This window comes from Podarcis vaucheri (assembly GCF_965113315.1).
Source record: "Podarcis vaucheri genome assembly, chromosome: 7".
Lineage (NCBI taxonomy): Eukaryota > Metazoa > Chordata > Lepidosauria > Squamata > Lacertidae > Podarcis > Podarcis vaucheri.
The window spans coordinates 28,874,727-28,901,511 of record NC_138765.1 but is presented as its reverse complement, the minus strand read 5'-3'; the positions used below and the strand labels follow the sequence as shown (position 1 = coordinate 28,901,511).

At 44.3% G+C, this 26,785-nt stretch overlaps 1 protein-coding gene and 1 long non-coding RNA gene across 5 annotated transcripts in view; both read right to left on the bottom strand.

Moving 5' to 3' along the window:
* Nucleotides 1–3,004: 3,004 nt before the first annotated feature.
* LOC309537384 overlaps nt 3,005–26,785 on the bottom strand; it is a 106,831-nt gene continuing 83,050 nt past the window's right edge. The window contains exon 2 of the long non-coding RNA XR_014221855.1: nt 3,005–4,834. This is a non-coding gene — a long non-coding RNA (uncharacterized lncRNA). The remainder of the gene's footprint in view (nt 4,835–26,785) is intronic.
* KDF1 (keratinocyte differentiation factor 1) lies at nt 9,229–25,250 on the bottom strand. Of its 4 annotated transcripts, XM_082231830.1 has the most exons (6): nt 25,136–25,250; nt 21,013–21,079; nt 18,686–19,766; nt 16,781–16,861; nt 14,712–14,740; nt 9,229–11,774 (listed from the first exon to the last, which is right to left on the bottom strand). In XM_082231830.1, the coding sequence occupies exons 3-6, from the start codon at nt 19,743–19,745 to the stop codon at nt 11,763–11,765; spliced, it is 1,182 nt and encodes a 393-aa protein (XP_082087956.1). In that variant the 5' UTR covers nt 19,746–19,766; nt 21,013–21,079; nt 25,136–25,250; the 3' UTR covers nt 9,229–11,762. The 4 variants fall into 4 exon arrangements, with proteins under 4 accessions (XP_082087956.1, XP_082087953.1, XP_082087955.1 ...); XM_082231827.1 differs by lacking the exon at nt 14,712–14,740 and having other exon boundaries at nt 25,136–25,247; XM_082231829.1 differs by lacking the exons at nt 14,712–14,740; nt 25,136–25,250 and adding an exon at nt 24,625–25,101.

Genomic DNA, 26,785 nt, shown 5'->3' with positions numbered 1-26,785 from the left:
AAAAGCAAGACAACAACAACAACCAAACAAACCACATTCCAGCCACACCCACACCACACCCATCAAACTCCCAGGTCACACTAACGAGTTACAGCATTCAAAAGGGCCACAGCTCTTGGATAGAAACTGTTTTTCAGTCTATTTGTCTTTGACTTGATGTTTCTATATCTTCTGCCAGAAGGCAGTAGTGCAAACAGACAGTGTCCCGGGTGAGATGAATCCTGCAGGATGTTATTTGCTTTCCTAAGACAACGGGAACCGTACAGTTCTTCCAAAGATGGGAGAGGATGACCAATAATCCTTTGGGCTGTGGTTATGACCTTCTGGAGCACCTTCCTCTCCCTAGCTGTACAACTGGAGAACCAAGCACAAATACAGTATGTAAGAATGCTCTCTATGGAGCCTCGGTAGAAGGACACCAGCAGTCTCTCACTCAGATTGTTCTTCTTTAAAAGTCTGAGGAAATAAATTCTCTGCTGGGCCTTCTTCACCAGAGCAGTGGTATGTGCGCTCCAAGTCATGCCCTGATCGATAGCTACTCCCAAAAACCTGAATTCCGCCACCCTCTCCACCCGTTCCCCGTTGATATACAAGGGCTGAATGTCCGCCTTTTTTTTCCTGTAATCCACCACCAATTCCTTGGTCTTAGCCGTATTAAGAGCCAGATTGTTCTCTCCACACCAAACACAGAGCCGCTCCACCTCGTCCCGATAGGCGGACTCATCCCCTCCTGAAATGAGCCCTACCACCGTAGTGTCATCAGCAAACTTGATGATTTTGTTGCTGGAATAGATGGCTGTACAGTCATACGTATAGATAGTGTAGAGCAGGGGACTCAACACACAACCCTGTGGTGAGCCGGTGTTAAGGCTAAGGGCTGTGGACATGTGTGACCCTACTCTAACCCTCTGGGAACGTTCTGACAAAAAATCCAAAACCCAGAGACAGGTGGAGTTGGAGAGTCCAATCGCCTCTAGCTTGGACACCAGTCTATGGGGGAGGATAGTGTTAAAAGCAGAGCTAAAATCCACAAACAGCAGCCTCACATAACTCCCCGGCTGCTCCAGATGGGACAGAGCAGCATGGAGAGTGGTATTGATGGCGTCTTCTGTGGATCTATTTGCTCTGTATGCAAACTGGTAGTTGTCAAAAGTTGATGGAAGACAGGAGATAATGTGACGGCGCACCAGTTTCTCAAAACACTTCATGATGATTGGAGTCAGTGCAACTGGTCTATAGTCATTCAAACTACTGATTGTGGATTTTTTAGGCAGAGGGACAATGAGATGAAAGCTCATGAATAATAAATAAGCTCATGAATATGCAAATAAAGTGGCGCCGTCTCCTCGTGAGCGAATAGGGGAGAGCGTGCTGCGCCTATTAATCAGCTCCGAAGGAAATTGGGTGGAGCTTTTGCTCGGGAGGGAGGGCAGGAGGCATGCAGCCCGACCCTGTGCATTTTGGGCTGGGGGAGGGGCGGCAATGGCGCTCTGCTGGAGGGGCGCCTGAGATTATTGGGGGGGCAGAGCCCCCCCAAACGAATTTTTGAGGGGGCTCGGGCCCCCTCAGGCCCCATGGAGTCGGCGCCTATGACCCGCAGTGACCATGGGTCATGGTGGCTGGGGCTGGTGGGAACTGGAGTCCAATAATATCTGGAGGACCAGATATTGTTTTCCATTTTTGTTCTAGATGGAAAGACATGGAGTGCTAGGAATCCACATCTTTCCTGGCTCTCTCCAGTCTTGTGATTTTGCTTTATTTCAGCATTAGCATTCAGGGGCTCCTTTGATCTTCAAAGCAGGATAAAAACAATCCATCTGGGGAAGTCCACCTAAAGCCCTTCCTATGGAGCAATCAACAATGCAGGAAATTGCACAAGGCAAGGTCATCAGAAAGAAACACCTTCTATTCTGCAGACTTCAAGGGTTAAAGTCCATCGATTTAGGCCTAAAGCCAACTTTAGTTCACAAGCGGTCATTCCTGTTTGTAAAGGTTAGAAGATATGTGCAATTTAAAAAGTTGCTAAGAAATGTACAGCCTGAATCTAACATGTTTACATCCAAGTCTAGTAAGTTCACCTCAACTGTTTTACCATGAAATTTCCTTGGTTATACCTTTCCCCAGTAAACCATTGTCCCTCCAGAGCTCCTATTTTTGTATTTTAGATTGTGTCTTTAAAAGTCTTATACCACTAAAGCACACTCAAAGCACATTCTTTCGCTCAAAGAATTCTAAGTTGGTCTCTAAGGTGCTACTGGACATTTTTATTTATTTATTTCAACTGCGTCAGACCAACACGGCTACCTACCTGAATCAAAGAATTCTGGGCATTTTAAGGGCTGAAGGGAATCGTAACTCTGTGAGTGGTAAACCACAGTTCTCAGGATTCTTTGTGTAAAGCCATGTGCTTTAAATGTGTGTTAAAAGTATGGTGCATACACAGTTGATGTGTGTGTGTTGTGTGTTATTCCCACAGCAACTTCAAAGTTTGCAAGGCAAAATGAGAATGACATTGTATACAGCTTGGGTTCACTTGGAGGAGGTTTTAAAACTGGAAGAGATATAGAAACAGATAACCAAAATGATCAGGGGCCTAGAGAAACTCTCCTGTGAAGAAAGGTTATGGCTTTTTAGCTGGGCGAGGGCAGGAGAACAGGACAGAGGTGCATTCCATTGTGGAGAGGCTTTCCATCTCAAGACAACAACTCAGGCTAACCCAATGAAGCTGAATTGTGGGAGACTCTGAATAGAAAAAAGGAAGTTGTTCTTCATATAGGGCACAGTTTAACCATGGAATTTGCTGCCAGAAGATGTAGTGATGGCCATGGAAAACTTTGAAAGGGGATGAGACATACTCATGGAGTGGTTACTAGTCATCATGATGGTTATGTATTGTTATACACCACCCCAATCTCCACAGCAGTGTGAGATTCCAGGGGTTCCAGGCAGTTACTCAGGGTTCGTGTGTTTCCTTTTGGACAATGAGGCACAGCAGAGACTGTGGTGTCTTTATGATATATGGTTTATTTACACATATATACAGCCTGAGCCTACGATGGAGGAGTTCACAGCATTCACACCCCAAGAGGTTCTGGCTTCTCCCATAGCCACAGCAGCCTCAGACTAAAGCAGACCCCAATCATTGCTCTCAGACTCCCTCTCCAGCCCACTGCTTACTATTGGTGTTGCTTAACTCATAACTACAATCCTAAACACTAACCTAACACTGGCATTGTCTTTTAAACTAACTCTCAGTTGAGGGAGGGAGGGAGCCAACCCATTAGCACATGCGATTTGTCCTTGATCCTTTGTGTTGCCCAAACTATCACCTCAAAAGGAAATAAGCCTGACTAAATTAGCTTGTAACACTTGTTGATTCCCTATGATTAAAGAGGTATCTTGATACACAGCCCAATACACACAGGTCTTGATTAGATTCTAAAATGTGGGAGTCTGACACATAGTTTTAACACACAGGCCTTAATTAAATTCTAACACTAGCTTGATTCGGAACTTAAGGTGTCTTGCGCCGACAACTCATAACAGTATTGCATTCAGGTCAGCGTAGAATCCCTCTGTGTACCAGTTACTGGGGAACATGAGTGAGGAGAGTGCTGTCGTACTCAAATCAATTGTGCACTTACATAGCCTTTTGGTTGGCCACTGAGAACAACATCCAGTAGAGCTCTTACGTTCCTTCCCTTAGGAAAGTTTGCTGCTGCTCACCAATCCTATTACTTAGAAATTCCATTTCACCTAATGAGATTTATTATTGTCTTAGTTTGCCCTGCATGCCTCTCACCTATGCTGCAGGAAAACAAGGCTGTAGAAGTAGTCATAGCCATTGCTCAGCCTATGAGTTACCACAGCACAAACACAGGTCTCGCTCTGCTTTTCCCGATACAAGGCCACCATGGCGGACTGCCACAGATGCAGTGCTGTCACCGAAGGCCAAAATGTTCAGGAACCGCGGCCTTGGCTGGGCTTAGCGCAAACAGTCTGCCATGTCCTGCAGCTATGAAAACAAACAGGCATGATGGGAATGGACTTTAGCCCTGTGTCCAGAGTGCTCCTTTTGCTTGAGCTGAAGTTGGCTGGGTCAGGTGGCAATGGTGGAGTTTTCTAGGCACAGGAATGGGAAAAATCCAACTGGGGGACACACAGATAATGTTGACCTAGCATTCAGTTCAGGTAGAAATTCCCCGCCTGTGCATATCTAGATAGGGGTTAGAAATACAGGCTGTTTTTCTGTTGGCACCAGAATTACACATTACAGAGGACACTGCCCTGTAAGCAAGGTTTTTGCCATTACCAGGTCAAAATGCGTCAGCTGGACCCTGATTCCACTGACTAAAGTGCATCAGGTGAAGGTTAGGACTGTCCTGTCCTCATGATAGCTAAATAAAACGTATCGTCTGCAGAACAAAGTCCCCTATGTCCAGGGCATCTCTTCAAGTGGTGACTCCTGTAGACACCCGAGGCCCTGTAGTAGGGTGGCAGCTCATGCTCTGTCAAAAAAGAGGAAACACGTAACTATAAAATGGCAAAAGACACTGATTTGCATGTGGTGATTTACACATACAGATACCAATGTAGAGATAATTACTACAATTTAAATAGAAAAACAACACATCTCACCCAAGTGGGGAAGACTGTGCCCATGTGATCTGTGTCTGTGTCCAGGTGCTTCTAACTGTGGATGGGCAACTTCAAGCCTCCACCAGCTCCTGTACAGTGGTACATCGGATTAAGAACTTAATTCGTTCTGGAGGTCTGTTCTTAACCTGAAACTGTTCTTAACCTGAAGCATCACTTTAGCTAATGGGGCCTCCTCCTGCTGCTGCCGCCGTGCAATTTCTGTTCTCATCCTGAAGCAAAGTTCTTAACCTGAGGTACTATTTCTGGGTTAGTGGAGTCTGTAACCTGAAGCATATGTAAACTGAAGCATATATAACCCGAGGTACCACTGTATTTGAATTATATATATATATATTTCCTTATCTATCAACGGCTATTAGCCATGATAGATATGTTCTCCCTCCACTGTTGGAGGCAGTATGGCTCTGAATGCCAGTGGCTGGAACCCACAGGTATGCTCAGGTCCTCCTGAGCTTCCCATAGCCATGTGGTTGGCCACTATGGAAACAGGATGTCGGGCCGTTATTACTGTTGAGCTTTCTCTGGCTTTGCTAACCTATGACTTCCAAGGCAGAGAGTAGAAAGGATGATTTTCCAGTTTTCTTCCTTACAAGAATGCTTTTCAAATAATGTGCAAGATCCGCAGCAAAATGTTGCAGTAACGAATGTTGCTGTTCAGGATTCGAGCCACTCCACTCCTCTCACACACTCTCTCCCAAGTTATCCAACTTCCACCCTGAAGTCCAGTCAGCATTTCATGCCCACGTAGACCTCATAGGGCTGTTTTGGTCCCACTCCCTGCCCTGCTCAGGGTCGTTTCTCCTCATTTTTTATTTTAATATTTCTGCAACTTTTGGAATTCCACCAGGGCTACAGAGAGTGTAGGTGTTGTTGTTTTGGCTCCATGAACAACAGCACTCGCACTCTGAACGTTAGACATAGGTGGATTATATTCATTGTCATTATTCCTTGCCCACTTTTCTACATACCGTTCAAAGCAGCTTATGCAGAATGATTTGCAAAATGCAATTAAAACCCCCAAATAACATGTCACTCAGTGAAATGGCAGCAATAAAACATGGGAGTAGCAATTGTAATAAAAAACCATATCAGACCTGATCATAAAACTGAACGGCAGTCGCCAGAAAATCCCTAAAAGAGCAGAAAAGTTAAACATTAAAAGCCTATCCAAATAAAAATGGCTTCAATCATTGCTTAAACACAAAACGGAGAGGGAGAACCCCTGTGGCAATTCGGAGTAGGGATAGGCAAAAATGTCAGTTTTGGCTACTGATTTTTCCAGTCATCAGTTCTCCACATTTCCGCATCAGTTTGCAAATAGTCTTTGTATAAAAAAATCCCCATGAAATTTCACCAGCATTTTATTGCAAATTTCTCATAATACACATTTTCTTATGCCGTTTTGCCTAAGACACGCACTTTTGCAAAGCTGTTTCCCCTTCTGTATATATGCACACTTTACCCTAGTGTATACTGTTAAGTTGTGGGTGAACATATCAGACGACACAGCAGTTCTTCAAACAGCTCTTGTTTATTCAGAAGCCAGAACAGAACTGAACTGAAGGGTTCAGCCAGCCTGCTTATATAGAGCTCCAGTACAACACTACTGTAACAACTTTCTGTAACTATCCAATCACTGAACATCATTTTCAATCCCTTATTTGCATATGTGGACCTGAGTGAAAACTATCTACAGTATCCCCCTGCTGGCCCAGGGTGAGAACTTCTATTAAATCTATTAAAACCATGCCAAAAACAGGAAAGTCTTCTCCTGTCAGTGGAGGGACAAACAAGGAGGGAGCCAGTCAAGTTTGTCTAGTAGCCAATGGAGCTGTTACAGCAAAGAAATGACGTACGTAAGCTTTCTTTCAATGAAACTGTCTGCCATTTGTAAACCACTTTGAGCTTTGTTTGTTTGTTTGTTTGTGTGTTCGTTTTACAATCAAGCTGTTTACACATTTTATGAAACAAATCAATAGCGAATTAGTGAACTTGTTGACAAATGAGATTCAAAAAGAACTGTTTAGAAAGCAGCTCCAAAAAATACTTCCTGTTCTGTGAATTTAACTCAAGGTCAAGATTTCTTTCTTTTGCAGCATTACGGCAATGTGCAATATTATGTCAACTCTGGGGGAAAAAACTTTAATTTTATTTTTGTTGCTGCTGCAAAATTCACTTCTACAGTAGTAAATGTATCCCACAATTCCTTTTTCTAGCACTACATCCTTGAATGACAAGAAATTGAACTGCCTGTTTTGAAGCAATGCGTATCTTTTGTACTAGCCAGATGTTTGGAATTCCCCAGTTTATCGTGGTGATGCTGCCACCCTCTGGGAAAGAAAAGTGGAGCATGTGTTATGGCTGTACTAAGAACATAAGAATGCGAGAAGAGCCAAAGGCCAACATATGAAGTGCCTGCTGGATCAGACCAATGATCCACCTGGGCCACGCACCCTCTTCTCAGTGGCCGGTCGACCAGGTGCCTCTGTGAAGCCTGCAAGTAGAATGTCAGCACAACATCACTTTTAGAAGACATCTGAAGGCAGCCGTTTAGGGAAGCTTTTAATGTTTAATAGGTTATTGTATTTTAGTGTTTTGTTGGAAGCTGCCCAGAGTGGCTGGGGAGACCCAGCCAGATGGGTGGGGTATAAAGAATAAATTATTATTATTATTATTATTATTATTATTATTCCCCTCCTGTGATTCCCAGCAGTTGGCATTCAGAGGCTTACTGCCTCTGATAGTGGATTTTAATGTTAGATTTTAAATTGTTGTAACCTGCTCTGAGACCTTAGGGTGAAGGCAGGTATATCATCATCATCGAACATAGTCGTGAATTTGTCTAATTATCTTTTAAAGCCATCCAAGTTGGTGGCCATCACTACTTCTTGTGGGAGTGTGTTCCATTGTTTAACTACACTCTGTGTGAAAAAGTAGGTTCTGTTGTCCATCCTGAATCTTCCACCATTCAGCCTCATTGAATTTTCCCAAACTTTGCTTTGATGAGGAACAAAACTTCTTTGTCTGCTGTCTCCAACCTATTTTATATACCTCTATCATGACTCATCTTCCTCACCTTTGCTCTAAGCTAAAAAGCGTCATATGTTGTAAACTCTCCAGAGGTATTCTTCCAATTAACAACCATTAATAAGTTCTTATGAAAAATGGAAATCAATGAACTGGAGAAGAGAAGGAGGTGGCCACCTCAGCTCTATTGTTACTTTCCACTGAAACAAAAATGAGCACTCATGTCCACATTTTAAACAGCAGGAGCTGATGATGCCCCATAGTCACACCAAGGAGAGTCAAAAAGAAAAGCAGCTGAGTTGATTCATAATATATTTTACCCCTGCTTTGGGCTGGGTGGGTAGCAGCAATACATATCATAATGCCCAATTTATTAGGATCACCATGACTGCAATCCCATGCATCATTTCCTGGGAGTAAATGCCACTCCCAGTGGTGCTTTCTTCTGACTGCAGAGTGCCAAGTTGTATTTATTTGGGATGGCTCAAAGCTTATTATGGTGTGCACACCGCTGTTCCTTGTTTTTTTATTGTCATCCCAGAGAGTCACTGGTAGAAGCTTAAAATTTCTTTTTTCTGCAGAGGAAGTTGATGGTGAAAGCTGGGGGGAGATTTTTCTCCTAGTAGTAGGAGAAAGGGGAAAACTGGTTCATCAAGTCCAGTGTGTTCTAACCTTTGATATCCCCTGAAGCTATCTGTTCTCTGACAAAGAGGCAGAGACTTAATCCACCTTGGGCACATTTGAAGCATTTTCCTTAAGACCACACAAGCCTACACCATATGGCTTCCTTATCTGTGCAGACCCACAACTGATACTGCTCCCCATAGGAATTTGCTCTTATTTTTCAGGGTCATCAAATGCTGCTTTAAAGGGGAGTTCCAGACCAGATGCAACAGATCATACACTTCCTAAACCAACCAAACCTAAGGGCTCAGACACTACTCAACCTAAACAGCTTTGAACAATTATTTGATACTACCAACACACTGGAAAAAGGAATCATTTCCCAACTATATAAAATCCTCTTGCTACCCCTCCTCTTATTTCATTTTATTAAGAATAAAATGGGGAAAATATTGTGGAGAAGAGCTAGAGGAACAACTATGGAAACAAAATTGGATTAGACTACCATGTGGATCTCTCTCAATTAGGACTTGAGAAAATGCTCTAAAAATAGCACATATGCCCAATCAGATTGAATAAAATTAACAATACATCCAAACTCTGTTGGCAGGAATGCAATTTTCCTAGTTCCCTAATAATCATTTTGCCCCATTCATTCCCTTTTCAAATAATTAATCAGATGATAGGACAGTCACTATGACGAGACTCAAAACTAGCCCTTTTATTTTACTCTTCAGATTAAGAATACAATTAATAAATATCTCATCCTTCGTTGCAGATTGATTAGTGATAAACAAAGAACTGGAAAGCCTTTAACTGCAAAACTTTTTGAAGCTTGAATTTTGCAAGTATGGGACATCGGGCTTATGGACAAACCACCTCACGAAAGGAACATTGATCTGGAAAAAAAGGACTCACTTCTTCTGTACAACATGGTATCCTTTTATTGACTTTGTTAAGACAATTGAACATGGTTTTCACCCTCCATTGACACACGCAACCCTGTGAAGGACCTTCATTTGACTGCCTACTTTGGAACGTTTTAAGACCACAACCATCAACTGATTTCTTTCTTTCTTTTCTGAACAACTGTTAAGTTCTGTATTCCATTTGTGGGTATGTTTTTGTCAACTGAAATTAATAATCAATAAAAATATGTACATATTTGCAAGTGGAACAAACAACCCATTAGAACATTATGCAAAGTTCATGGTATTTGCAAAAGGCAACATCAGAACCCATTCCTAAATGCTGCTGTCAACCTTGAGATTAAACCCGTCCCTTGGTATGGGTGGAAGAGGGGTAGATTTTTAAAAATCATCATAATCATCATTACTATTTTTTAAAAGTTCACTGGCTTTTTAAAAAGAGCAAAAGGACATGTATTTTCCATATTAGCTCCTTTCCCAAAGAAAACACACTACTATTTCGAAAATGTCCCCTCCAGGCAAGCTAAGGTACAAAACAGAAAAGTGCAGGAGAGAAAGAGAGGTAACAGTGGGGAGTGACTGGCACTTTTTTTAAAATCAGCACAGTATTGTGTATCCAGTGTGTTACTGACAACTAGGTGTGCACATTTAAAAGAACTGCTACCAGTTCTGATCAAGCCTAAGTTAAAAATGAAGATAAGTATACAGCAAATCACCAAAATGCCACCAGCTGCATGAATTAACCTGGCTGAGGATTTCCCTGCAGTCTTCTGCAAAGAACAACACACACACATTGGTCCAATCTGGGAAGACTCCAGATGAGAGTACTGGGATTGGGGGAACAGAAAGGAGAAGGAATTCACTCACGAGATGCAAGTGGGGGTAAGGGTAAGGGAAAGGGAGAGCTATGCGTTCTCCCCCCCCAACAACATATGCATCCTTCCAAGAGCACCAAAAACAGTATGCAGCGTTATGGGGCTCTGGACTGTGGCCGCTGTTTAATAACATTACACAAACGTGCTTGCTCTGCCCAGCTAAGCCCAGTGTTACACCACACTTATCAGTGGGTCAGTGTGTGATGCTGCCATCCTCTATGGCAGCAGCTCCAGGGACAAGAGTCCTTTTGCAGAGCCGTTGTTGGAAACTGTCCATCCGCAGTAGCAGAACATTTCATTGACATCTCAGCTCTTCTGCCACTGAAATCAAAGCAGCCTGAATTTGAGGCACAAGGTGAAAAGGGCTCTGAACAAAGGAGCCCTGGGTACCTTTATTCTGTCAACAGACTATAGGATTGCTAAAAGGATTGCTAGTAACAATTCACATTGCTATCTGAGGGAAGCAAAACAACTTAAATGGGTTTCAAACCAGTTTGAATTTCAAGTTAAATGTCCCAGATACACTGTGGAGCCCATCCATCGCAAACTCCTTGATGTTCCATAAGAGAAAAAAGGTATCAAGTTTCTAAATGCCATTCTGAGGCTTGACAATTACTATGAAAGCTATGATTTGCTTGATATAAACTGGCTTGTTTATAAACTGGTTTCTTCTTTTACCCTCCAAGGCTTAACTTTGATGTAGAGTGGGATGGGCTTAGAAAAAAAGGAACTGAAAATGACACAATTTGCCGAGTCCTATGGTTTTTCATAGCAAGCCCCAATCTGCTTGAGGACCCCAGCTATCATTTCCAACCCTGGATGACGGTTGTCAGTTGACTGCAACAAAGCTCTGCAACAAATGGTTGGCAAGCCATATGAAGTCATGTCTTGGCTGGTTTTCCAAGCAGCTTGCGTTAACTTAGTTAGAAAGTCTGTAGGATGGCCACAGATTACACACTGCTTGAAAGTTGATTTGCCATCATTCATGTCAATTTGCCATCATTGAAGGCGGTTTCATCATCACTTGCTCAACACAGTCCATCCAAGGCACAGATGTGGTACTCTTGAGCCAAGCATACTGTACTAAGTAACGACAGATGTAGAAAGATGTCTTCAAGGTCTCCAAGCACCATCAAACCAACATAATGTGGGATATTGCATAAGAGGAGCCCTTACACTAGTGGGACGATCACACTTAAGAAAGACGTGTGCAAAAAAACCATCACTGCTACTTAACGTCCATTACGGCAAAAAGTTGCTTATGGATGTAGTGAAAAAGGCACTAGCTTGGTCATCTGAAGGCAAGTTTACAGCAGAATCTATCTTGGAAAATGGCAACAGAACCAGGCATTCTGGGAAAGCCCAACTTATGGCTGGTGCCAATATCCTTTTCCTGTCATTTTGCTGCTAGACAACAATCTGCTTATGAGGCTCCCTTAAAATGCAAGTTAAGGGAGTCAAGTTCAATTTTTAAAGATTGACAAACAAAATAAAGTGGCATCGTATTTGTCATTTAGAAATCGGGAACTTGCCCCGTGGCCTCGTTGCCTAGCACGTTCGTTCCCGAGGTCCATTTTTCAGCAATATACTTTCAGCAGAGGAGCTCCAGAGGAATCCGTCTCTGTATCCTGGAAAGAAGAACCTCTGCTCAGGGGAGATCCTTGAGAGGGGAAAACAAAGAAGAGGGTGTTGTTGTTTTTGTTGTAAATAATAGATCACACTGAGTTTTATACACAATATGCAAAAGCCTGGAAAATGCATACCCAAAGGATAAGCTGGAACACTGTACTATAACCAGGGCTGTATATCATCAGCACACCCACCCACCCCAAATTCAGTGCAGGGGGGGAGGGGGGAAGGGAGAATGAATGAATGAATGAATGAATAATCCTGGAAATTTGAATTGGTCAAATTTGTTTTACTTTAAGTTCCCAAGAGGCTGCAATTTGACATTTTGGAGACTACAAGTTGCATCTGCAACAGAGTTTTGTGTGAAGTGCTCCTGTTCAAGATTACAGACAGTCCATTCCACCAGCTGGCAGTCATTCAGCATACCATGCCCATGGAACATACTCAGTCCACTTTCGGCTGTTATGGACTTCTGCCAACCTTAGGGTTCCTTATTTTCCCTAGTCCCTGGGGGCGAAGTTGGACATATGGCTAGGACAACTCCCCTGTCAATCAACTGATATCATGATGGTGGCAGCACCTACTGCAAGTCCCCTCTGACCTAGCTACACTTTAACCTGCCCCAGGTATGAGTGGCTTGGGCAAAATGGTCCTGAGGTCCAAATGGTGCTGTGGTCCTAATTAGGCCTGCGGTCCAGTGGTTCCCCACCCCTGGTACATATAATAGTTATAGGGCAAGAGGTAGTTCAGGATCTACTGGGTGATGTGCAATGGGTTAACAAGGATTTCCAACCCACAACTGATTAACAAATGCAACAACCAAACAGCTCTCCCCACCCCAATTATGTTGCTGAGATGAAGATTTGGTAACTGGGAGTGGAATTGTGAGCTCAGGTCAGTTCTGGTACTCGAACCAAATTCTGAGGCTCAGAATGTGCTCAGAGGGACTCTTACTCTTTCATTCTGAATGACTTTTGTACCTGGCTCTTGGTTTGTACATCTTTAGGTTCTAGTAAAAAAAGGAGAAAAAAGTAGATCCAAAAGCCTGAAATCTGTCCACCCCTCTTGTATTATTTGTTAAGCTGTTTAACTGCGGCAAAAAGGTTTTGGTCAGCTGTTGGAAATCCCATTTTCCATCCATAGTGGAAGATATGAAATTGCACAAATGGGTAAACTGACAGACCACATCTGTCAAAGAAGTAGAGAAAAATAAACAGACCTCCTCACAAAAAATGGAACCAATTCATCATTTATTGGACTGAAAATCACAATGCAGGAAAACAGCATCTTCTCGTATTTATGTAAACCTGGTTGCTTTTTAGTTTTTTTATAAAACCCCTGGACCCATCTGCACCATATGTTTAGAGCAGTATCATACTACTTTAAATAGTCTTGGAGTCCCCACAATGAATCCTGGGGACTGTAGTTTGTTAAGGGTGCTGGGAGTTGCAAGGAGACCCCTATTCCCATCACAGAGCTACAATTCCACAGTGGTTCAACAGCCAACCCCTCTTCCCACAGAACTCTGGGAATCACAGCTCTATTAGGGAAATTGGGGCCTCCTAACCACTTTCAGCACCCTTAACGAAGTACAGTTCCCAGGACTCTTTGGAGGAAGCCATAACTGTTTAAAGTGGTATGATACCAATGAATTCAAATTACACGAAAAAAGATTCTGACTAAACATTTGGGGAAACTTCCTGATGTTAAGAGCTTTCGACAGTGGAACGGACTACCTCAGAAAGAGGTGGAGTCTCCAGCCCAACAGAGGCTGGATGACCATCTGTTAGGAATTCTTTAGCATTGCAGGACTACATAAGATTGGGGTCCCTTCCAATTCTACAAGTCTAGGATCCTATGATACTGCTTTAAATATATAATGCAGATGAAGCCCCTGTTTCTGTTTGCCATAAAGAAACAGCATTAAAGCCCAGTAGGCTACAGAAGTGCTGTTTCATGTTCAGCTGAAAAAGACTTAACTGCATGTCTTGAAGTGTCTCTTTGTAGCTACAAAAACTTGAAGATCATCTTGAGAGGTAGGTGGGGAAAGAAAGCCAGCATCATGGATGTGCAGAAGACTCACAGCCCTGTTTATAACTAACCCAAGATCCCATGTAAGACCCAAGAACTGCACCCAGCCATTCTTGCATCAAGCTCGGGGAATGTAGCTTGACCACAAGCTGTGTGCAAGGTGCTCTCGGACTCTGTCATAGTCGGTGTCTGCTAAAGCACAGCTAAGGCACACCGGTGATGCTGCTCTTGGCAGCCATTTTAACCCTAAGAACAGGAGGCAGAAGGAACAAGAAGAGGGAGAGGAGAGCCATACCGGACTATGGCATACTTAGGAAAGGGGAATAAGAAGAAAATATATGCAAAAATGGTACGCTGCAACCCCTAAAATCCAATGCAAGCAGTGGATCCCTCTCAAAAAGTCCACAGCCATGAGGACTAGAACCTGACTTTTGGTAAGAACAAACAGAACCTGAGATTCTTTGTACCCTACTTGACCTGGCAGATTCCACATCAGACATTACAGCCTGCATTCCATAATACAATCATGGCAAAAGCTGTCTGGCAATGAGAAAGACTGTCATGGGAGACAGTAGGTTCTCTTTCACTGGAATAATCTAAGCAGAGGCTGAATGACAGCTGTTAGGGATAGCCATAGTTGTGTCCTGCAATAAGCAGGCAGCTGGACTATAAGGTCTCCCCTGTCTCTGTGACTCAGATTTATGCAGCCTCCACCCTCCACTCCCACCAATCACATGTGTGGAAACAGGTATTGCAGGAGAGAAGTCAAAACTCCTAAGAATCTCGGCGAGCCTGTAAAAACCAAGAGCAAGTTCTTAGCCTTCAAGGCTGTGCAAAGTAGGGTCAGAAAAACACAGGCCATGGCCTTGGGAAACCTCAGGAAGAAGCCGGCAGAGAGAGAACCATTTCCAGCTGCCAGACAGCAGGGCTTCCGTACCTTGTATAGTACTTTGCCTCTCTCCACGGCTAGCAGAAAAAGAATAACGTTACCAAAGGTTGTTGCATATATTAAAACAGGTCAGCAAGACCATAGCCAGAAATGTGCGTGGAAGAGGGTATAGGCGAAAAAGCTAGCCTCATCCAAGAATTTTAAAACAGGACTATCATGGGGAAAGAAGTAGTGACTGGAATTAGTTGCTACGCTCTCTTCTCAAGTCATGTCTCCGATTTTCCTCATTCATCAGTAACACGGAAATAATTAAGCCAATAAATAAAACCAACCCCAAAGTCACATAGGAGAACATTCCACCCACCCTGCTGCCAAAGCAAAGGGCTTGCGAATCCTACCAGTGCCTTTGGGCTCATTAGGGAGAAGGCAGGAATGGGTTTACTTTGCACTCAAGCCAATTGTATGTATCGCTGCATCAAAAATATATCTCTAAACAGTTTACATAAAATGGTATAAATGTTTTGGGTAGACTAGCCCACATAAAACATTTTTGGGCAGCTGTCAAAAATAATAGAAGAGAATTGCCTGCTTGACATTAACAGGTAGGGGATTTCAGAAAATAGGTGCTGCCACGGTAAAAGACTGATTTCTTGCAAGTGCAGAGTGGGTCATTTAAAAGCACCAGTTCCAAAATGGGAGCATATAGGGGAAGGAGATCCTTCAAGTACATGGGTCTGAAGCTGTTGCAGGTTTTATATATTAACAGTAACACCTTGAATTTATTGGCAGCCAGAGCAAATCTTTGAGCAGATGTGCATTATGCTGACAGGGTCTCACCCCTTCTTATAATCTCTATAAACAAGTTGATAATTCAGGGCTGCGTCACAAGTTTCCTAGCCCTGGAGTTCAGAAGCGCTGTTTAGACAACATACCCCATGCACCTTCAGTTGAACACCTAATTTTCCAGAATTCCCAATAACATAAATAGACGTGCATGATCATAGGTTCCGCACACTTGTTCAAAGGAAATCGTCGAATTAATCTGCAGTTGGATCCCCAGGACCAGTTGGTGTTACCCATTTCTACATTTGAATATTCAAATTGCATGATGATTAAACTGCATGGAGCAGAGCTGTGCTCTAAGCCAGGAGTTCCCAAAGAGTGATCCATGGAACACCAACAGTCCATGACTCAGCTTCATTTGTGTGTGTGTGGCACTGATTCTGTGGAGTTGTGCGGTTATATGTACAGTCACGGGGAAAAGAAAGTGCACCCTCTTTGAATTATGTGGTTTTACATATGGAGACCTAATAGCAATCATTTGTTCCTTAGCAGGTCTTAAAATTAGGTAAATACAACCTCAGATGAACAACAACACAAGGCATCTTATACTGTGCCATGATTTATTTAACAGAAATAAAGCCAATATAGAGAAATCCTGTGTGAAAAACTAAGTGCACCCTTACTGCTTCCATAGGATAATGAAGAACAATGTATGTGTGTGAAAAGCAGAAGATGCAGAGGCTGTCTCTCTCTGAGAATAAAGGCAAGTACAGCAGCCACTCCAATGTTCTTTGAAACTAGGTGGTTTGCAGAATGGAGCGGTTGGAAGAAGGCTCTGTCTTCCTTAAAGGAATAACGCTGCAGCAAATTACCATTGCTAAACAGGCAGAAAAATCATTAAGTGGTTTGCCAAGACCTTCAGCAATTTTCAACAGGTCCAGGGGACAAATAGTTTGAGAATCACGTGGGGGAATCTTGGGAACCACATGGGGAATCTTGACTGTGCAGAGTTCTGCAGGTTCCCCCAAAAGCATAGGTGGGTTAGGGGTAGGGTTGCAATGTTGGTGGGGGGCTGGTACAGTGGGCACCGCCAGAGCTCTATACGATTATTCATTCTGCAAGTTGAACTCCTGAATAAGGCTCATGCTATTATTTCAATATAAAACCCAAGCCAATACCTTGCTTAGTAACAAACAATAGTACTGTCTGCAAACGACGTTTATAGTGAGCCTAATTATAAGTGACTTCAGGCTCACTTTGGGAAGGCGGTGATGGCTCGATGGTCGCAAATGGAAAAAGGAGGTAACACGATTCATTCTTTGAAGATGGCTTACCAGCAGCGCTGTATGCTCCATGCCGCATGTTCCTGGCTTTCATATCTGCTGTGGTTTCTACAGATATCTGAACAGGGAAATCTAGAAGACAGATAACCAAAAGAAGAAGAAGAAATTTGAAAGGAAACACACATCATTTGGCATCTACATATTTTAGGGATATACCCAAACAGTGTGTGAATGTGGGGAAACGGGGAGCTGATGAGCACACACTGGGCAACACAGCCAGGTTTGCCTCTGTGAAACAGACAAGGGTATAGCCAGTTTGCTAGTGAGTGCACAAAATGTTACAACCCCCAAATGTACCCAGGATCTTATGTAAGAAAACTTGAGCTTATTTCAGTTTGTAGTCCACCCTCATTCTTTCATTCCTTCTCATCATCACCCTTCAAATTGTGTTGCCGTTATACCCCTTTTTGCAAATACGAGGTTGAGGTTTAGAGGTAGTAACTTGGAGAATCACTCAGCTGCTGAACTGGGATTTTGGTTCAAGTCTTTGCTGAGTCTCCTAGTGGCTAGATCCAGTTGCTAAAGGAGAGCCCACCATATGCTACCTTAGCTATGAGCGAATATTTTCATGTCATTCAAAATAAGAAGCTACTGATAACCTATAGCAGGAAACCTGTGAATCTCAAGATATTGCTGGACTACAGCTCCCATCACCCCTCATAACTGACTAGGTTGGCTGGGTCTGTTAGGAGCCCAACAACATGTGGAAGGACAGGGCTCTCCATCCCTGGCATTGGGGGTGTATGTGAGAGACATAAAAGCCTTCTCCTTTGCTTGCCTCCCAGGCATTTCTGGCCTACAGCAAAGAAAAAAGCATGAATTCAGGTAGCCTTCCAAGCTGGATTTTCATAGCTTATCAGGGAGTGTTGGCTGCAAACACCCCATGCATTTGACCCTAGCAGAAGGCTCCTACTAGGTGGCAACACAATGCCCCCCCCCCTTTTTTAGAGGAGGTAATGGCCCCAGGCCTCAAACAAGCAGGGGCCACATTCATACTGCCGAAACAGTGCGCTCCAGTTGAGGGGTATAAATGACATTGATGTAGGTTTGCGTGTGAAGGAAGGGGCCACTCAAATGCACATTCAGCCCCTGGGCCTCTCCACATCTTAAAACATGCCGGTGTGGCAACTGTGACACTTTGGGAAAAGATGGCTGTTTGAACCTACTTAGGCAGAGTGAGGGATATGCACGTGCATGTGGGAGAGGAGTATACATACAAGCATGCCCACCAAAGGATTTTATTGCATTCTTATTCCATCACTCCTGCAAGAAGCTCAGGGTAGCATACTTTGTTCCCTGCTGCCACTATCGTCTCCACCCTCCATCCAGTTTCATCTTCACAACAGGCCTTCCCAGCAGGGGCACATAGGTACAAATGGACAGCTGATCCAAAATCACTCAGTGAACTTTCTGACCAAACAGGGATTTGACCAGGGTCTCCCACACTACTCCAGCTTCCAAAGCTTTAAAGTTGCCCACCGCCATATTGTAATGCAGAGCTGGGACCTACAGTGGCATCCTTTTGCAATTTGGGGACGTAGAGTAGTAAAGGTTTTCAACTGGTTCTTATCTTTTACCCTTGTTAAGGATCCTATGAATGCTGACTCCAGGGGAAGATTAGTGTTGTTTGTTAGGCAAATTGGGCTAAAATACAGGCTATTTCTTTGTATATGGTACAGGTGAATTGGAATAACTACCACTGAGAGAAACCAGATCTGGTGTTAAAACTGGTGCTTAACTATTCATGCATATTTGCTTATTTCTTCTTCCTTCTCTCTCACTAATATGTATTAAAAAGCCCCATACTTCATAGGCTTTTTAATGTATCTGTGGTAGGCACCCTTGATTATTATGGCTCTCCTTTGCTCTACACACAGCACAGAGCTTCATACGTACCTCCTTCGCTAGGGAGCACAGATGCCAACATGGTCTCGTTGCCACTGTCTGGCAGATTGCCTCTGCTCATGCTCTCCTCCAGACTCAGGCGGGTTGGGACAGAAACGCGGGGTCGGACCCGGCTCTTGCGCGTGCTGATGCGTATGATCCCCCGGACCAGCCTGCATTCGGCATCCTGCTCATCCAAGTGATAGTCCTGAGTGATGCTGTTGATGAGGTCTGAGATCTTGTTGGTCTTCTCCAGGAAGACGGTGTCCGAAGTACACTTGGCCAGCTCGTCAATTTGGTGAATGCTGAAGAGCTCGGTCAGTTTCCTGTGGATCAGGTAATCAATCCGACCACTGGATATAGAGCTATTCTTTGGGTCACTGTCACTGTCGGTATCCAAATCATCGGCGGAGTAATCCTCAGAGCTTCGAAGGCTGCTGGGGAGAGGTTGCTTCTCTATGCTGTTCCTGGCTATCTTCTCCGGAAGAGGCTCCTTGTAGCATGAATCAGTATCCGTGTGGGGGCTAGGGGTATAAATCCCCACTGGGATCCCTTTCAGTTTCACATCTGGGTAGCTGAAACTGCTCCCGATCGTGCTCTTTTTGGTTTGGCTCCCATTTTTTTCAGCAGGGGAGCTATTGGCAGGACTGTTTGGCGAACGCCCATTGCACTCTCGGCTCTCATCTGTCAGTGCCTCATTGTAGAGGCTCCTAGAAGGGCAGTTCCTGAAGCAGTCCCCGCATGTCACAATGCAGCAGAAGATCGCTTTGTAAACACTCCAGGCCTGGGACAGAGTGGGGCAGCAGGGGGGGCGGGGGGTCTCCACAGCGCCAGGGATAAAGGTACTCGTTTCGCCCTCCCTCCCACTGGCATCTTTGGGGTCGGCTTTGCGGCTTCTCGCAGCTCGTGTTGGCTTGCGGGTTTGCTTGAGCTCAGGGGTAGAGCCACTGAACACCTCCAGGCTAATGTCAGTCGCTCTGGGAGAGTTGATCTGCTGGGGTACCGCAACATCTCTAGGGGGCTGGTGGTAGCTGCTTAGGTTTTGGCGATGTCCTTGTGTCTTTCCAAGCATGACTTGCTACCCTTTTGACTCCTGACAGGGGAGAGAGAGATAAAACAGAAAACAAAAACCACACATGCTCAAACATACATGCTCCCCATCAAACCCAGATGACCTGAGCAGAAGCACCAGAAGAGAAAGAGGTTAAGATGCTCAAGTTCTGCCTCCACCAGGACAGCAAGAGTCTGCTACGGTCAAGATTCACTTGGTATTAGGTTCCATGTTACTGCTGCTGTAGTGTGGGATCTGTATCTGCACAAAAATCCCACAAAGCAGAGATTGCAAGTGGCTCAGAGAAGGAACGGTGAAAGGCTGGCAGGACTGAGTGCCATATTCTGAATCCCAGTACCTCTTTGCCTCACATGCCCCCTCTTTCTGTTTATATGGGAGCATGGTCACAATGCTGCCAATTTTCTAATGAAAAATTCCTTTGGGCACTGGGAATGCACCAAAGATACTCCTCCAACATTGCATATAGGTGTCAGATGATACAAGTCTCCCATGAGGCTCCCTTAAGAGGCCAACAAGCTGTGGAACTTGTGTCCACTTCAGATTCTCACCCCCCCACCTTTGCATTAAAAAGGTAAAGGGGCCCCTGACCATTAGGCCCAGTCGTGACCGACTCTGGGGTTGCGGCGCTCATCTCGCTTTATTGGCTGAGGGAGCCGGCGTACAGCTTCCGGGTCATGTGGCCAGCATGAAAAAGCCGCTTCTGGTGAACCAGAGCAGCACACGGAAACACCGTTTACCTTCCCGCCGGAGCGGTACCTATTTATCTACTTGCACTCTGACATGCTTTTGAACTGCTAGGTTGGCAGGAGCAGGGACCGAGCAATGGGAGCTCACCCCACCACGGGGATTTGAAGTTCTGTGCACATACAACACACCTGTCCTATATGGGAGCTGGGTGGCTGAAGTTTCAGGAGGGAGAAGAATAGCTGAAGAAAACCTCCAGTGGTGAAGGGGAGAGTCTGAGCTTTGGCATCTCACAGAGCTCCTTGTAATGGCAAAGCCAGAATCAAGTTATGGAACGCCTTAAATATTGCAGGATTACACAAATTAAGGAATCATGTAAATGAACTCATTTTGCCTTATTTGTACAGGTCTAACAAAGAATTCAGCTTTCCTTGAAGACAGAAATAGAATGGCCTGAGGGAAGAAAGGCAGGATTCCACCCCCCCCCAGCGCAGAGCATGTCATAATTTTTGTGCCAACTTTTTCCATCTCCCTTCTCTTCTCCCTCCCACCCCCCAAAACCCCCTCCTTTTTTGTTATTTACCTTTTGCCTTGCCTTCTTTGGGGTTAATCTAAACCCTAAGCAGTTGCTTCGTCCATTTCAGAATATCCTGTGCTCACAAAGACAAAAAGGAAAAGTTTTGTTTTCGTTAAGTAGGTTCAGAGGATTCGTTTCTCTTAGTTTGTAACTGTGCAAAAGAGACTGCTTTCCCAGGGCAGCTGACTAAGATATTGAAACAATTTTAAAACGACATACAAATATCAAACATTTCGCTAATGTCAATAGCAGCGGTAAATCATTCTCCCTTCTTCCAATCCAGTTCCATTAGCCATCCATCTGAACAAAGTTAAGAAGCTCCTTACCTCTTGCATATCCCATCAAAAAGCAGTCACAAATACAAATTTAAAAATGCATTTAGGTCGCTCTTAAGTAATATCAAGAAGGAGTCTGATTGTGTATCCTGGGTTAGGGAGCTCCACAATGGTGGAGCCACGATAGAAAAAGCCCCAATCCTTCCTGTCTGCTAGCCTGGCCTCTCTTCCCGACAGGTGTATGAGTAGGGCCTCTGTCAAGAAGCTTAAATATCTGGCAGGTTTGCATGGGGGTAGGCAGCCTATTTTTAAATAACTGGGCCCTAAACCATTAAGGCAGGGGTTGCCAACTGCTTAAAGTCTTTGGATTTTTGAGCAAGTGGTATGGGTACCACCCAGGGCTGGATTAACCATTAAGCAAAATAAGCATGTGCTTAGAGCATCAAGGAAAAGGGGGGCACCACTGAATTTTTCCATTGCCAGATTTACCATGGACCATATGGCACAGCTGAACAAAAAACATTATTTATACAAATATACAAAAATCAACATTGTTTTCCATCTTATTGTAGGTTTCTTTTTATTTTGGCGGCAGCGAATTATTTTACGGTTTATTATTGTTTATATTAAAATTAGATATATATATGGGGAGGGGGGGCGGCCTAAATCTTTTAAGTGCTTAGGACCTCTAAAGGTCTTAATCCATCCCTGGTACTGTCCCCTCTGGTCACTTCTCCTTCCCCTCTCCCAAACCAGCCCTCACCCGCCTAGAGAGAGAAAAAAAGAAAGTGTGTGCACCACCTTCACTTTTTCAAGGGATCTTGCTAGAAGTCAGACCCAGTAGAATGTGCCTGAAAAAACACATCAAACTGAAAGAGGAAGTGGGGGGGAGGCAGCACTACACTTCCAACTTCATCCTTCAGCTCTATGCACTTTTCAAGGGAGAAAAAGGTAATCACCTCCACCATCTCATGACCAAGGGGCCAGGGAGGCGGGCGGGCTCAGAGGTGTTGTCAGCACCGGGGAATGGACTCAATGGCACCATTGTTCTCATAGATGCCACACTGGCAGGCCCAATTAAGGGCTTTAAAGGTCATAGTTAGCACTTTGGTGGGACCCAGATGCTCTTAGGTAACAAGCACCTAAGAAGTCCAAATAAATAATTAACGACAACAACAATAACAACAACATAAAAGCCTTAATGTGTTTTAAGATCCTCTGCAGAAGCCCAGCTACAAGCAACTTTTTAAATTGGGGTACATTATGAATTTACAAAGGAGAGGTGTTTTCTACAGTGGTGCCCCAACTCCAGAATCCCCTCCCTAAAGGAGCACTTCTGGAGCCGGCATTACAATCTTTTTTGGCCCCGTGTTAAGACCTTCTGTATGTCTTATTTTAGGCATGTTAGTTGGGATTTTGCCTTATTCATCTCTTCAGTTGTATGTCTACCTCTATTTTACTGCTTATTTGTAGGGTTTGCCATTGCACTTCTCTTGTGTAAGTAGCTTTATCCACTGCTTCGTACAAAGACTTGTAGTTAAGAAATATTTTAAATTAATACAAATCAATGCTTGTGCAATGGGAACCCTCCAGAGGAAGTAGAACTTTTCCAGGAACTGTGAGCTGTATCCAAAATTAGTCATACTCAGAGAAAAAGGTAGAAGGTAAATGATCCTTGGACGGTTAAGTCCAGACTAAAGGGTGAGGCGCTCATCTCACTTCAGGCCAAAGGAGCCAGTGTTTGTCTGCAGACAGCCTTCCGGGTCATGTGGCCAGCATGACTAAACTTCTTCTGGCACAACGGAACACCGTGATGGAAGCCAGAGCGCACGGAAACGCTCTGCCACAGCGGTACCTTCCCGCCACAGCGGTACCTATTTATCTACTTGCATTGGTGTGCTTTCGAACTGCTAGGTTGGCAGAAGCTGGGACACAGAGCAGACCCACTGAAATGAATGGACATGACTAACTTTATGACAAATCAGTGGCCGCTAACCATGATGTCTATGTACTATCACCACTGCTGGTGGCAGTATGTCTCTGATGGGGATCACAGGTGGCGAAAGCGCTATTGTACTCAGGTCCTCCTTGTGAGCATCCCTTAAGCAACTGGTTGGCTTCAGTGAGAAAAGGATGTTGGGTGAGATGGGCCATTGGCCTGAGCCAGGAGGCTCTTCTTATATTGTTCTTAGGTAACTTAGGTCCACTAATTTCAATGGGTATACGTTGAGTAGAACTTAACTGGATATAACCCTGTGTGTGGAGAATGGCTTCATCACGAACATTTCTAGGACCAATCTGATACAGATGCAAGAAAATCCAGAAGAACATGAATGCATGGTGAGAATTAAAAGGCTTTGTGAGAGTAATAAGGGGCAGCTTAAGCAGTTAGGCTCAAGCCAAGGTGTCCTTGGTGGACAGGAGCAGTTAAGGTATATGACCAGCATTCAGCATTGCTGCACAAAGGGGTTACTTTGAAATGAAGGAAGGAGTCAGACAAGTACATGTTGAACAAACACAAGATCTCTCTGTTGGATTCCCTTGCTAAATAATTCCAGAATCAACAGATCAAGCTATGCCAGCTATTTGTAGTTTTTTGTTTTGCTTTTTAAAAAGAGAATTGCCCTCCCCCACCTACCTAATCCTGTTATTGCTTTGGTTTCAACCAAAACAACTGTTTCAATTTTATATGTAACCCCCGCTTCCCCAGTGCAACAGCAAAAGCCAGTAACCACCAGTTTATTTTGGCCACACTGTATTTGTAAACTCAGTAACTACTGCTGAGCTGGTGTGCAATATGTAGATGACTGTTCTGGCAATGGATGGTAGGACCACAGCCATAAACCTAGACTTACCACTTAACATATTCTGAATCTCCATCCTACCCTTAAATTTCTGACAAAGTCAAGGGTGGTCTTGGATAGTGGAACATTTGCTCCCACCAGTATATCAATAAGTATATCTATATTGACCACAAAGGCAAAATAAAGTAGTTACCCTGCATTCCAGGAAGAATGGGGCAGACATTTTAAGGGCTACTCTTTCAGTTCAGTGAGAGTGACATGTTTGCTCCAAAGAAAAGAGAGTGCATGCAAGTGTTAAGGGGTGCAGAGTCTGTGGACCGGTCAAGTTAGTGAGTGGTGGTTTTTTGCAAACCACTTTGAGGTTTCTTTTAAATGGTGCATACATTTTACAAGCTAACTAAATAAATACAAGTCGTCCGTGCACAGACAGTCCTCTTAAGTCAGACAAGAGGAAGTTCCAAATTTAAAAGACTGGTAAACCTCTAGGCTAAAAATCACCAATCCCCTCCACTTGAGGCTATAATCTCAAACATACTCACTTGAGCATAAGCAGCAGGAGCAGCACTCCCGCCCTGAAATCGATAGGGCCCCCTGGGATTCATATGCAGGACTGGAGGTGAAAAGGCTACTGCAGATTACCTGTAATGCGGTGGGGTGGTCTCTCCACGTAAGCAAGTGTCAGACCTGCATCCGCCTGTCCCCTCAAAGTTGGTCTGGCCTCAAATCTTCTGGGTTAAAGCCCTTCCTCCCCAAATCGAGGAAGATGCCTGGGTGGGAGGCGAGGGGGGCGGGAGACGGGGGTGGGAACCACTCGAAGACTAGGAGGCGGAAGGAAGGGGGCGACGAGCGAGGCGCCGAGGGGATTGGTGTCACCATTAACACCTGGGCAGGGCCTAGTCCTTCTACAGGTAGGTCTGAGCCTAGCCTAGCCGAGGCCGCTGGGGTACCCCGGGGCCCGCGCCCGCTTCTCTCCAAGATCCCTGCTGGATCCCTGCGCCCCTCTTCCCCCCGGGAATGGTTTCCGCCCCGCCAGCCCCGCCTTGGCATTACCTGCCGAGCCAGGTGAACGGCGTCCAGGGCCCCTCCTTCACCTGAGCCCAGGTGAAGTCACGTGTCTACGGGTTGCCTCGTGGGACACGCTTTTACGGAAGGCAAAAAATCCCCCATAGAACAAATAATTCGCTCCCTGGAGAGGCCACCGCGTTCTCCCTCCCCACTCGCGGGAATGGTCTCCGCCCCCAGCAATTAACTCTCACGCAAACCCTGACCCCCCCCCCACTCTGTTAATACACTTCCAAAAAACAAGTTAAGATAGTGGATGAGCAACAGCAACGTATTTTGTTTTTTAATTAATCTCAGATTCGACGGGTTTTTATTGCACTTACTTAGCGGTTAGGGAAAGGCACTCTGTAGCTGCTCAAAAGCATTATTTAATCATTGCTTTTCTCTCCCCTGCATATATGGTAGCCAGGGAATAGTCCAATGTCGCAATTCCCTCAGTTTTCCAAGTTCAAAGGTGAGCGTAGATCTTTATGTAGCCAAAACGGAATCGTCGATGTGTAAGCAGACATGGAGAAACCCCAATATGTGCAGAACTGCAACACACACACACAAAAGCCAAATGGGGTCGGGGAGTACTAAAATAGCCCATTGGGAACGGAGCTACTTGATGGCCGCCACAGATGCTGAGAAACTGGTTTTACGGGTGGGGGGGGTGTAAAATATGAGGGAGGGGGTGGACTATTCTGGTAGAGCAGAGGGTGTTGCTGTCTTTTGGATAGCTGAACAGGAGCATTTCACACTGCAACGCTTTGTTGCAGATTCTATTTGTCTATTGTATTGTATTCCTCTCCTAGGGATATTTTTTGTTGTTTGTTTTTTAAATCTGACCTGCTCCTGGCTGGAACAAGATTTCAGCATGACGCAGTTAAAATACACTTTGTATTGAAAACCAAGGCAAATGTCACATACCAGGTGGTTATCTCCACAGCGGCAGCTAGGACAATTAGGATTTTTGAAGCTGAATGTTGTTCATTCTTAAGGAGACATTCTGATATTTTATAAAATTCTGCTTTGTCTTTTCAGTTCTGTATTTTAAACTGTGATGTCGACCTATGGTTCAGTATTGTTCATTAAGGCTGTATTAAAAAAAATAATTGCTAGCAAGTAAGCTCCGTTGGATTCAATGGGAATTACTTTTGAAAGCCAATATGCATAGGATTGATGCAGTGTTAATCTGCGATCTTATGCTATTATGTTTCAACAACTATTTAAATTATTAAATTGTATTATAAGATCCCACTCTTATATTCTGTATTAATCAATCCAGAACAGATACTAGCCCTGTTGGAGTAGCTTTTTTGTTGTTGATAAGCACGCATTACTCATTGAATCAAAGAGTTGGAAGGGACTAGTTGTCCAGAACAAATGGGCAAATAGGACACTGCTCCACCAACCTCAGCCTGCTCCCACCTTCCTGCCTTCTGACCTAAAAGTCAGAGGGTAGATCTGCCTGTTATTGGCTCTGGCTCCCCCTACTGTTAGCCTCCTTTCCTTCCACCCTACCAGTACATACCAAGGAACACCAGCTGTAAAGCAAACTGAAGTGTTGGGCTTCATTAAGGATGGCTAAGTGGGCTCATGTCATGCAAGTTGGAGTTAACTCTTTATTACCAAGAACACAATCTGCCTGGACCTGGT

What these genes read in the sequence shown, in the direction of transcription:
- KDF1 (XM_082231827.1), bottom strand. Translation starts at nt 19,745, where the DNA reads ATGCTTGGAAAGACACAAGGACATCGCCAAAACCTAAGCAGCTACCAC. An exon ending in TGTGCTCCCTAGCGAAGGAG is followed by an intron (nt 16,862 to 18,685) that starts GTACGTATGAAG and finishes TCTGTCTTCTAG; the next exon opens with ATTTCCCTGTTCAGATATCT. An exon ending in TGGAGCATACAGCGCTGCTG is followed by an intron (nt 11,775 to 16,780) that starts GTAAGCCATCTT and finishes TCCCCTCTCAAG; the next exon opens with GATCTCCCCTGAGCAGAGGT.